Genomic DNA, 13,623 nt, shown 5'->3' with positions numbered 1-13,623 from the left:
GAATTTGTTATCAAATAAGTTTTAAGGATTAGACATCCTTCAACATAATGAATTTCAACTCATGTAATTTAATTGATATGGAATTTCTAAAACAGGAAACAAATTTGATCATGGACCTTATACAATTTACACCTAAATGATTCAGAATACTCACTGCTGATGGAAACACCACTAACAGCTGTAGACACAAGGAGAATAAGATCTCCAAGGATAGAACATTTTCTCCTTGTCTTTTTTTTAAATAAATATTAGGAAAAACGTGCCTATTTAATGTCACAGTCAGTTTCAAGGACCTATACATTCTATATATGCTGGGGCAATTGAGGTAATAGATGAACTTTCCAAATGGCTCCTGAGGGACTGGGGTCAAATTTATTAATTAAGATTAAGAATCCTGGACTTCCAAAAAGAAGTCAATTATACTGGATATATATGATGCCTTTAAGCAGTTTGATTTTTTTTCTAAAAATAGCATTTAATCAATGGTCATTCCTTATATTTTTATTTTTAGGTCTAAGTCATGGCTAACACTGAAGAAGAAAATATGACTCAAATTACAGAATTTATCCTTTTGGGCTTTGGGGATCTCCATGGCCTTCAGTTTCTTCTTTTTGGGGTATTTCTGGTCATCTATGTGGTGACTCTCATGGGCAACATTGTAATACTAATTGTGGTGTCAGCTGATCACTCCCTTCACACACCCATGTATTTCTTTCTTGGTCACTTTTCATTCCTAGAGATTGGCTACATCACTACCATTGAGCCCATGATGCTGAGAACATTGTTATCAGCTTATGTGCCTATTTCCTTCCCAGGGTGTGCTTGCCAGTTTTATTTTTTTGCTGCTCTGGTGGCCACTGAATGTTTCTTCCTGGCTGTAATGTCTTATGATCGCTATATAGCCATCTGTAACCCATTGCATTACTCCAGCATAATGGACTACTGGGGTTGCTTACAGCTAGCTGGTGCCTCTTGGGTGGCTGGATTTCTGGCACCCATCCTTCTCATGGTGTTCATTCTTCAGTTAACATTCTGCACTGACAATGAAATTAACCACTTCTTCTGTGATTTGAAGCCCATCATGAAACTGGCCTGCACTGATACTCAAGTAGCTGAGATTACCTCTTTTATATGTACGTCTTTATTTGCCTTCGGCCCCTTCATGCTAACTTTAGCATCTTATATTTACATCATCTCCACCATTCTAAAGATTCCTTCTACCTCAGGGAAGCAGAGGGCCTTCTCCACCTGTTCCTCCCATCTGACAGTGGTCAGTTTGTATTACGGGATGCTGGGCATTGTCTATGGCTTCCCATTCGGGCCTCAGCATGAAGACTTACTGAAGTTGCTTTCTCTTCTGTATACAGTGCTTACCCCTGCTCTCAACCCTATTATTTATACCTTAAGGAACAAGGATGTAAAGGTAGCTCTGAGAAAACTGGTACAATGAGGAATGAATATCTCACCAAAAGAAAGTTTGATTTTTTTTTTCTAGTGGTTCTTGGCACTTTCTGAAAACCCTGACAGAGTGGAAATCTTTCTACAGTGTCAAGAATAGTTTTTATGAGGTTGATGGGTTTTCCTTTGTTCCATCAAATTTCTTCACATTAATGTATAAGAAGTATGTTGTGCTTTCATTTGTCGAACATTTTGTAGGTGCCAGGCACTGTGCTAAGCTCTTTGCATGGATTATTGTGCTAAAATCCTCATGGGGTACCTGGGGGCTCGGTTGATTAAGTGACTGCCTTTGGCTCAGGTAATGATCCCTGGGTTTTGGAATCGAGCCCTGCATTGGGCTTCCTGCTTGATGTGGTGTCTGTTTCTCCCTCTCCCTCTGCCCCTACCCCAAATCATGTTCTCTCTCTCTTTCTCTCTCTCTCTCTCTGTGTGTGTCTCTCCATCTCACTCACTCTTACAAATAAATAAATAAAATCCTTTTAAAAACATCAATCCTCACAGCAACACTGTGAGGTAGCTTCTGTTATTATTCCCATTTTACATATATCACAACTGAGTCCCACAGATTAATTCACTTGGTCAAAACCATTCAGCCAAACAGTAATAATACCAGAATATGAATTTGAACCCAAGTTCTGCTTGGCACCAAACCCATGATCTTTTCACTAATTCAAGGGACCCCAGAATCTTGGACTGCCTAAAATGTTTTTTGGGGCCATAGAAGACATTACTGCGGATGACTTTTCTTAGGGAAACATGAGTTAGATGTGAAGTGAGAAGTGGAAAAGTAATGTAATACAATCTAAATCTAAATCTGTCTCTTTTTCCCACCTAAAGTCTTGATAAAAATGCTTGAAATAAAAATGGCATGAGATTAAGATTTATTTTAGTTTTTCATTTTAGGATATTTTTTTAAATAAAATATTAAAATAAACCTAACTGGTTCCATAAATTAAATCACATCCACAATGGAATATAATACACCCATAAACAAACAAAAGTAGCATAGAAGAATGAGTCAACTCTGCATGTGCTAATATAGAAAGATCTCCATGATATATTGTAAGTACAAAAAGCAAGGTACAGTGCAGTGTGTAATGGTATGACACTATTTGTGTAACTGTAGGCAGAAGAAATAATAGTTACACTTAATTGTAGATGCATAGACTATTCTAGGAAGGTGCATATGAATTCAGCAGTATCGGTTGCTTCTTGGAAGAGAAATTAAATGGAGAGGAAGTGTACTTTTTTTTTTTTTTTTGCTCATACAGATATTTTAATTTGAAAAGTTAAAAATCTCTGGTACATACAGATTTGGGCATTTGGATTTTGCCCTTGGGGTAGATGATAGAAATACCTTCAGTGATTGGTGGGTTAAACAGATTTTGCAAACACCGATCTTAACAATTTAAAACAACCTTATGTCCTTGCCCCATTATTAAACACTTTAAACTTAGCTTTTTGAGGTGGGAATCATGTAAATTACTGAAAAGTCACCAAAGTTTAACAAATCATTGTAAATTATACAAAAAATGTTAAACAACACACTTTTATATATCGACATGGACGCACCTCTAGACATGCAGGAGGCATCTCTTCTCTCACAGGTAAGTTTTACACTCTCTAAGGGCAAGGACCTTATCATTACTACTGTATTCCCCACAGTGTCCTAAGTACCTAAAAAGTGTGAACATCATCGGGGTATAATTTAACATTTGTTACTATCATCCAAGATAGGGGGACTCAACATCCACTGAGTGTGCAATTCCTAACATCATAATGTATTTCTATCTCTATAATGGAAAAACAAAGAGGGGGAAGTATAAGCTGTGTATCTAATGTTCTTCTCATTCTTCTATGGCAGTGCGACCATAAAGGCTGGCAAGGGTTTAGGCATGAAATGATAATGGTTTCCTAGGCTCTTACTTACACTGTCTCCAGAGTGATCTTCCTGCGTGAAAATTTTTTCATATCCCTCCTGCTTTTGATCAGCCACCACCATAAAGATCCTTAATTAAGAACAAAATAAAGGTCTCATACTCTTTATAACTCCATGACTTTTCACATGATGCTTCTCCTTTTACTTCTGTCTCACCTCTTCTGGGTTTCTTCTCTCATTTTCACCTTTCAAGCCCAAGTCAAATATCAAAGGTCAAGTGTTGCAAATTCTGTGAAACATACCCGGATCCTTCACCACCCATCTAAAGTTAGGCCATCTTTTCCCTATGTTACTAACTCACTTGTCATATACTTATATTTTAGTATTGATTATATGATACAGTAATTCTTTGCATATGTATCTTTCTCTCTATTTAATGAGTTCCTTAAAGACAAAGAGTATGTACTATTTATTTCTGTCTCTACCCTACTTACACCTCCAACTCTTCCCAGAACCTAGAATGGGGCCTGACATATAATAAGTATTCAAATAAACATTCAAAAATAAATATGATTATTAAATGATGTGACTAAACTCACACAATTAATTAGGAGTGGTCATACCTTTGTTTGACTCCTGATAAATTGTTCTGGTATTATATAATGCTGATATTTATCCTACATGGTAGTTATTCACCTGCCTAAATTGTGACCTATATTATGTCTTAAGGATTCCTCTAGTTCTTGCAACTGGAGGTTTGTCTTGGGGCAAATTTGGCAGTAGAATTTGTGATAAGGAGTGGAGAATCTTGAACATTTCCTCTAGGATCAGAGACCAGCATTGCCTTGAATATTTGGAAAATCAGCTAAATTGCTCATTTATTCATATTTTAAATACATTTGTTAAATATAAATTTAACATCAATATGTTAAATAGAAATTTAAATATAAACTTAACATACCAATATGTTAAGTAGAAATTTAAATGTAAACACCCATTATGTATATGTAACACTGTTAGGGACACAAAAAGAATATGAATTTACCTTGAAAACTCTTTAGTCTAACCATTGTACCACCAGCCCCAGACATATAGCCTGCACCCAGTAAATAGTTGTTCAATTAAACTAGGCCAAGGGAAGATTTGAGTGGCCTGAATTTCTGGGAATGGGACTGGCCTCTGTTGAGAAGAAAATCAATTTCTAATACCATGTTGCTAAATCTGGAGTCATAGGTCTTAGAAAGTTGTAAGTTGTAGAATACAGTGAAATAAAAAACAAATGTGAAGAAGAGGAGGAGTTATCTTCACCTGGAAATTTTAAGAATCATTGCCTCTTCCACAACACCAGCTGCCATCTGCCAATGGAAAGGCAACATATCCATGGAGAATGGCAATTAGAGTTAATGGGTTTCTTCTTTTTAATACCTGCAATAGGGCCCCATTGAGCTCAGGGAAGGAGATCTATTAAAGGCAAGCTGTTCTCTGCATATCACTTAATTCAAAGTAGTTAAGGAGGCTGATTATATGCCATGTTCTCCAAGGATAACTGAAGCAAAAAATGGTGGTTTGTGTAAGTTTAGGGACTTGATTCTTTTTTTTTAAATTTCATTTATTTATTTGACACAGAGAGAGAGATCACAAGTAGACAGAGAGGCAGGCAGAGAGAGAGGAAGAAGCAGGCTCCCTGCCAAGCAGAGAGCCTGATGTGGGGCTCAATCCCAGGACCCTGAAATCATGACCTGAACCGAAGACAGAGGCTTAACACACTGAGCCACCCAGGCGCCCCTATGGACTTGATTCTTAAACCAGAATGCAAATAAGAAATCCTTTGAGATCAAAAGCTTCGTCTGCACAGCAAAGGAAATAGTCAATAAAACTAAGAGGCAACCCATGGAATGGGAGATGATATTTGCAAATGACGGTACAGACAGAAGGCTGATATACAAGATCTATAAAGAACTCCTCAAACTCAACACCCAAAAAACAGATAATAATGTCAAAAAATGGGCAGAAGACATGAAAAGACACTTCTCCAAAGAAGACACACGAGTGCCTAACAGACACATGAAAAAATGTTCATCATCACTAGCCATCAGGGAGATTCAAAGTAAAACCACATTAAGATACCACCTTACGAATGGCCAAAATTAACAAGACAGTAAACAACAGGAGTTGGAGAGGATGTGGAAAGAGGGCAATCCTCTTACACTGTTGGTGGGAATGCAAGTTGATGCAGCCAATTTGGAAAACAGTGGGGGAGATTCCTTAAGAAATCAAAAATAGAGCTTCCCTATGATCCTGCAATTTCACTATTGGGTATTTACCCCAAAGATACAGATACAGTGAAAAGAAGGGCCATCTGTACCCCAATGTTCATAGCAGCAATGGCCACAGTTACCAAAATGTGGAAAGAACCAAGATGCCCTTCAACAGATGAATGGATAAAGAAGATGTGGTCCATATACACTATGGAGTATTATGCCTCCATCAGAAAGGATGAATACATGACTTTTGTAACCACATGGACAGGACTGGAAGAGGTTATGCTGAGTGAAATAAGTCAAGCAGAGAGTCAATTATGATATGGTTTCGCTTATTTGTGGAGTATAAGGAATAACATGGAGGGCATGGGGTGATGGAGAGAAGTGAGTTAGGGGAAATTGGAGGGAGAGACAATGAGAGACTGTGGACTCTGAGAAACAAAATGAAGGTTTTGGAGGGAAGGAGGGTGGGGGTTCGGGTAAGCCTGGTGGTGGGTATTATGGAGGGCATGTATGCATGGAGCACTGGGTGTGGTGCATAAACAATGAATTCTGGAACACTGAAAAGAAATTTAAAAAAATAAAAATTTTTTAAAAAGAAATCCTTTGAGGAAAACCTGAATTCAGAGTATGAAAGCAATGCCTTGAGAAAGGGTAAATAGTTTTGTATAGGACACAGTTCAACTTGACCTGTAAGAAGACAGGCATCTGGATAAAAGTGAGAAATTCAGGTAAATATTCAGTTTTAGGAGCAGTGCATATGCAAAGTTTTCAGGTAGCTCTTTGTTTTTTCACAATTTCACAAAAAAATTGCAGTAGTTGGTTATGCTTAGAGAGTGGACTCACCACTCAGACAGACTAGCTTGTGAATCCTAGTTCTCTGACCATACATAAGTAAATTAGCCTTGCAGGTCTTTAAAACACTCATCTGTAAAATGGAAATACTAGTGTCTATCTTACCTCACTAGACTGTTTTGAGGATTAAAAGAGATAACACATGTAAAACCCTTGCACTTAAGAGATATTCAATACATGTTAATTATTTTGTTACTAGCTATGATGATGATAATGATGATGCTGTCATTGGGCCCTTTCCTGCTTTGATATAGTAAAGAAGTATGGACTAAGGAGGTATCTAATTACTATACAGTAGTCTGACAGCTGAAAAGAGAAGCTAGAGGCCAAGCTTCTGAGGCTTCTCAGTTTTACCAGAGCATCAGTTTACTATTATCTCTGGCAAGTAAAACACAAGCTATTTCATGTGGTGCCTGATAGGAAAGGAAAGCAGGCTAAGGGGGAATGGATCTGTTAAACCACTAAAAGTTTGATCACAACTTCATCATATGTTGTCATTCTATGTTCCCTGGTCACATATGGGATGCTCTTTCAGTTGCTTGGTTCTGTAAATTCTTTTCTGCTTCAGAATGTTTGCATATGCTATTTCCTCTGCCTAAAATGATTTCACTGAAAACCAATATAGTTAGCTCTTTCTTATCCTCTATGCTCTCTATTTTGACATCAAAAAGACAATGTCTGGCCACTCCATCTAAATTAACTTCCTTCCAATACCATCACTTCCAACTAGTTAGGCTCCATTTCAATATATCATTATTTTTCTTAGCAGCTAGGAAAGTGGTAATAATGTAATCAATTATATACTTCACTGAGTGAAGGGAAAGTTGTGTTGAAGGTTAGGCTGGAGCAGGGTTTTCTTTTTAGCATGACTCTATCCCCTTAAAGACAGCTGTGCAGATGACTGTATTAGTCATTTAATAGGATCAGGGACAGACAGGAGTATGTGTGTATGTTGAATTCAGTCATTTTCCCTTACCTTGTGATCCACTTGCCCCTGGAGTCCCAGATAGTAAGATTTAGAACCCATTTCTTCCCCTATGTTGCCACTATTAGCCAAGCTTTTCTCCCCTGTTCCCACCCAAAATCCCTGGGGGTGACAGGGAGTACTCAGTGAGGTTGGCAGAAGCCTGCATGAGAGAGGGCAGGCTCTTGATAGGCACTTACAGTTGAAAGGACAGTATAAGTGGCAGCCAGAAATAGTTATTAAGTGAAAAGACCGCAGATTTTATCTTCTAAGGATAACAAGTGCTTGATGAAGGTGATTAACACCAACTCCATATCTACACTATTGACGTTGATACAGATGAGGGATGTACAAGAGCTGAGAAACCCAGGAAAGAAACTAAGAATGTAGTGTAACTGTGTGGAAGTAATTCTAATTACAGGCATTTATGTGAAATATTTACAATTCATACCTAATTGCCACCCAGCACAATAACAATTATGGATATAATTAAATGTGTCAGATTAATTTTCTTGTGAATTTTGGTTATAACAGCACACTCTATATGTGTATATTCTGTCTTCATAATTTATTGCTCAGATTGCTCACAGTTTAGGAAAAAATGAGACAGAACATTGGCTAGCTAGGAAGCCAAGAGTAGGGAAGTTGCAGATGTGGCTGCCTGGGGTTGAATATTTACTACGGGTAATGCACAAAGTGGATAATCAACAAATGCATAAATCCCTGCAGCTTAACTACACCAGAGCTAACTGGTGCTTCCCTACTATGCTTCCTAAGTTTCTTTCATGTTACAGTACTCTTCTCATGTGGGCCTCTGACCTCTGACAAATACGTGTGCCCTTACACCTGCACTCTGGCCCCTTCCCCTCCCACCTCCTCAAAGCCTGTTTCCCTGCCCCATCATTTCATTAGGTCTTCAATCTCTTTCTGTTTTTTACCATGCAAATAGTAGGCACTCAGTTAAACTTTGTTGGAATTTCCTTCAGACACAAATGGGACATCCTCTCTCTTTCTCTTTCTCTCTCTCTCTCTCTCTCTCACACACACACACACACACACACACACACACACACACACACACACAACTGTCCTTGCTATTTCTCCAGCTACCATCATTTTCTCTCCTTGTTCTAATTTAACCTTCTACTTATTGTACATTTTATGTACCCAATTAGGTTAGAAATTCATTGAGAGAAAGGGATTTCTGTTTTAATATTTTATGATTTCTTAACATAGTTTGAAATGCTCAAAAAATGCTGAATGATCCTCACTCATGGATCTTCACAGATTGATTATTCTGTAGAAGGATGGGGATGTCTAACACTTTCTTCTCCAGCTTTCTTTTAGAGAGCCTGAGTAAGATAATAGAAAGCGTGTGTCTTTGGCACCAGACTTCACTTCCACTCTAGGCTCTGCCACTCTGTGATTAAGAGAACTTAGGCACCTTACTTCATCTTTCTGAGGTCTAATTACCTCATCCCCAAAATGGGGATAGTAATAGTACCTATCTTACAGGGTTGTTGTGAGGATGAAATGACAGGCTGATGAAAAGAGCCTGACACACACTAGTAATGATTCTTCTCAGGCAGAAACTTTCTGCTCCAGTGGTTCACTCACACTGATGATTTGTTCCTTCTACTTTAGTAATAATTGCTTATTATCCATGTTCACCTTGCCTTCTTAGCACTAGATCAGTAGTTCTCATTCCAATGAGACCTAATACTCCCTCTTGATAACAAATATTTTGTGACTCCCACTTCACTATACTGAAATGAAGTTCATAGATAATATAACCAACCTACATATATAACTTCAAAAGAATCAATATAGTGACCTAACTGAAATATTAATGAGAAATGAAATGGAAGTAATTTATCATATGGTTTCACTTACTTGTGGAGCATAAGGAATAACACGGAGGGCACTGGGAGAAGAAGAGGAGAAGTGAGCTGGGGGAAATCAGAGGGAAAGATGAAGCATGAGGGACTGTGGATTCTGAGAAACAAACTGAGGATTTTGGAGGGGAGGGCGGTGGGGAGATGGGTGAGGCTGGTGGTGGGTATTGTGGAGGGCACATATTGCATGGAGCACTGGGTGTGGTGCATAAACAATGAATCTTGGAACACTGAAAAAATAAAATAATATTTTTAAAAAGTAATTTGTAATAAAATGATATTTACTTCAATACATAAACACAAGGGCATGAGTACATCAGACAACATAATGAAATACATGATTGCACCAACTTAAAATGAATAAGTTTTATTTAAGGAAAGCAAGAGGATTGGGACTCATTACAAATAAGAAAGGAAAAGATAAATAACAGGAAAACAGTATGATAAAAACTACTGTTGAGATAAGACAAAATTAAGATAATTATAAACAGTTTTTCTTAACTATATTATTAAGATTCACTGCAATATTGTGAAAACTGTGTGGGATACAGGACAGCTGTTTATTATATAGCATTATCCCATGCATTTCAGAACTAGCATCATTTAGTGGCCTCCATCCACTAAATGTCAGTAGCACCTCCCAAACATTGTGACAACCAAAATGTCCACACAATTTTCCAAACACATCCTGATAGATGGAACTCCCTTAGTTAAGAACCAGTTCTGTAGAAATGCCAAGTAAGGAAAAAGCATATCTGGCAGGGGGCATGGAACTTGCTTTCCTAGCATGTGGGAATCTCCATGGGTTGGAGTTCCTTGTCTTTGCAATGCGACCTCTTTGGGATTCTGAGACATGATGTCAAGATCCTGATAGTGATATCAAACAGCTACAGTCTTTGCTCCCTTATGTGCTAATCTAGTCCTACTTTATCCTTTTGAATATATGTTACCAATTCAGCACTGTCTCATGGAATCTGCCCATTATTTTGTCCCATGAAGTTATTTCTTTCTCAAGAGAGGTCACACATACCAGTAGCTTGGTAACAACTGAACGTCACCCAACAGCCATAATGTCTTTGGCTACCACTTAAGTTTCTACCAATTTCAAACACTCTCACCTCCAGCCACTTTGACACCAAGTCTTTGAAATTCTGCTAGTAAACATTTCATGGCTTATGTGTTTTCTTAATTCCAGCTTGACCATTATTTTGGTGTCATTATTTTAATTTGTTTTAATAGTAATATGTCAAAAACGTACTCTTTTAATAAAGTGATGATACTGAGCATTATTATTTCTTTGATGTTTTATGATTACTGCTCAATTAAAATCATTTAATAACTGTGTTTTCACAAAATTTTATTATAAAATTCTTCATAATTTTCAGAACAATGTTGAACATATTTTAAGATGAACACCTAAATTAAAATTCTACAACATAAATTCTATCATTAACATTTTACTATACTTCCTTTATCAGATATGCATCAGACTCCCTCTCCATCCGGCAACCCAACTTATTGCTTGACACAGTGCAAGGAAAATTGCAAACATCAATACACTCATTTCTAAATCCTTCAGAATGTATATCATTAATTAGAGTTAAATATTTGCTTATAGATTTTCTTTTGATATAAATTTTGTATACAATGAAGTGCAAAAGCCTTAAATCCACATTTGAAGAGTTTTTACAAATGCATATGTGTGAAACTTCAATAACTTTCAAAATATAAAACATTACCATTACCCCAGAATTCTCTCATTCCCTAACCCCGTCACTCTTTGTCTGATCCCTCCAGAGGCAACATTGTTCTGATTTTTTTCCTATAATTGGTTAATCATGTCAGCTCTGGAACTTCATATGCATGTAATAAGACAGAAAGTACTTTTGTATCTGATTTTTTTTCCACACAAAATAGTGGTTTTTACTTTTTATTATTTTTATTTTATTTATTTATTTAATTTTTAAATTATTTTTTTTTGGCATTTTTTTTTTAATTTTTTTTTTATAAACATATATTTTTTATATACATATATTTTTATCCCCAGGTCTGTGAATCACCAGGTTTACACACTTCACAGCACTCACCAAATCACATACCCTCCCCAATGTCCATAATCCCACCCCCTTCTCCCCAACCCCCTCCCCCCGGCAACCCTCAGTTTGTTTTGTGAGATTAAGAGTCACTTATGGTTTGTCTCCCTCCCAATCCCATCTTGTTTCATTTATTCTTCTACCCACTTAAGCCTCCATGTTGCATCACCACTTCCTCATATCAGGGAGATCATATGATAGTTGTCTTTCTCTGCTTGACTTATTTCGCTAAGCATGATACGCTCTAGTTCCATCCATGTTGTTGCAAATGCATTGTCTCTCTCTCTGTCCCTCTCTCTCAAATAAATAAATCTTTAAAAAAATAATAAAAAGTAAATAAAGAATAAAAATAATTTAAAAAAAATTTTTAAATTTTTTTAAATTTACTTTTTATTATTTTTTTAAAGATTTATTTATTTGAGAGAGAGGGACAGAGAGAGAGACAATGCATGAGTGGTGGGAGAGAGGCAGAGGGAGAGGGAGAGGGCAAGAGAATCTCCAGCAGACTCCCTGCTGAGCATGGAGCCTGACATGGGGCTCTATCCCACAACCCTGAGATCATGATCATGATCCCCAAAATAATGTGTTTTAAATTTTTTTATTCTGTTCAGTTAGCCAATGTATAGAACATCATTAGTTTTTGATAAAGTTCTCAAGAACTTTAAATATTTTAAACTTTGATAAAGTTCATTATTTGCATATAACACCCAGTCCTCATCACAACATGTGCCCTTCTTAATACCGATCACCTGGCTACCCCATACCCTTACCCCCTCTCCTCTGAAACCCTCAGTTTGTTTCCCAGAGTCTCTCATGGTATGTCTCCCTTGCTGATTTCTTCCCATTAAGTTTTCCCTCCCTTCATCTATGGTCCTCCATGCTATTCCTTATATTCCACATATGACTGAAACCATATGATAATTGTCTTTCTCTGCTTGACTTATTTCACTCAGCATAATCCCTTCCAATTCTAACCATGTCGATGCAAATGGTGGGTATTCATACTTTCTGATGGCTGAGTAATATTCCATTGTATATATGGACCACATTTTCTTCATCCCTTCATCTGTTGAAAGGCATCGTAGCTCTTTTTATAGTTTGTTTATGGTGGACATTGCTGTTATGAACATTGGGGTGCATGTGCCCCTTCTTTTCACTACATCTGTATCTTTCGGGTAAATACTTAGTAGTGCAATTCCTGGGACATTGAGTAACTCTATTTTTTAATGTCTTCAGGTACCTCTACACTGTTTTCCAAAGTGGCTGTACCAACTTGCATTCCCACCAACAGTGTATGAGGGTTCCCCTTTCTCCACACCCTCACCGACATTTGTTGTTTCCTGCCTTGTTAATTCTTGCCATTCTAGTTGGTGTAAGGTTTTGATTTGCATTTCTCTGATGGCTAGTGATGTTGATCATTTTATCATGTGTCTGTTAGCCACTTGTATGTCTTCTATGAACCAAGCAGTAGAAGAGAAATAATAAAGATTAGAGTAGAAATCAATGAAACAGAAACCAAAAGAACAGTAGAACAGATCAATGAAACTAGAAACTTGTTCTTTGAAAGAATTAGTAAGATCAATAAACCTCTGGCCAGATTTATCCCAAAGAAAAGAGAAAGGACCCAAATCAATAAAATCATGAACGAAAAGGAAGAGCTCACTACTAACACCAAGGAAATAGAAACAATTATTAAAAATTATTACCATCAGGAGGGCTCAGTGGGCTAAAGCCTCTGCCTTCAGCTCAGGTCATGATCCCAGGGTCCTGGGATCCAGCCCTGCATCAGGCTCTCTGCTCAGCAGGGAGCCTGCTTCTCCTTCTCTCTCTCTGCCTGTCTCTCTGCCTACTTGTGATCCCTGTCAAATAAATAAATAAAAAATCTAAAAATTATTACCATCAACTATATGCTAACAAATAAAACAACCTGGAAGAAATTAATGCATTTCTGGACACTTATGAACTACCAAGACTGAAACAGGAAGAAATAGGCAATCTGAATAGACCAATAACCTGTAACAAAATTGAAGCAGTAATCAAAAATCCCCCAACAAACAAGAGTCTAGGGCCAGATGGCTTCCAGGGGAATTCTACCAAACATTTAAAGAAAAAATTATATCTACTTTACTGAAGCTGCTTCAAAAAATAGAAATAGAAGGAAAACTTCCAAACTCTTTCTATGAGGCCAATATTACCCTGATCCCAAAACGACAAGCAA

General features: G+C 37.3%; 1 protein-coding gene across 1 annotated transcript; it reads left to right on the top strand.

Moving 5' to 3' along the window:
- Positions 1-544: 544 nt before the first annotated feature.
- LOC131821071 (olfactory receptor 10A4-like) lies at positions 545-1,450 on the top strand. Its single transcript, XM_059156843.1, has one exon. It carries the CDS (start codon positions 545-547, stop codon positions 1,448-1,450), a length of 906 nt encoding a protein of 301 aa, XP_059012826.1.
- Positions 1,451-13,623: the final 12,173 nt, after the last annotated feature.

The sequence above is a fragment of the Mustela lutreola genome, chromosome X (genome assembly GCF_030435805.1).
Source record: "Mustela lutreola isolate mMusLut2 chromosome X, mMusLut2.pri, whole genome shotgun sequence".
Lineage (NCBI taxonomy): Eukaryota > Metazoa > Chordata > Mammalia > Carnivora > Mustelidae > Mustela > Mustela lutreola.
The sequence above is the reverse complement of the archived record's forward strand: the minus strand, read 5'-3'. Positions and strand labels throughout refer to the sequence as shown.

Bases quoted from the DNA above. Each gene is read 5' to 3' on its own strand.
- LOC131821071 (XM_059156843.1), top strand. From the start codon at position 545: ATGACTCAAATTACAGAATTTATCCTTTTGGGCTTTGGGGATCTCCAT.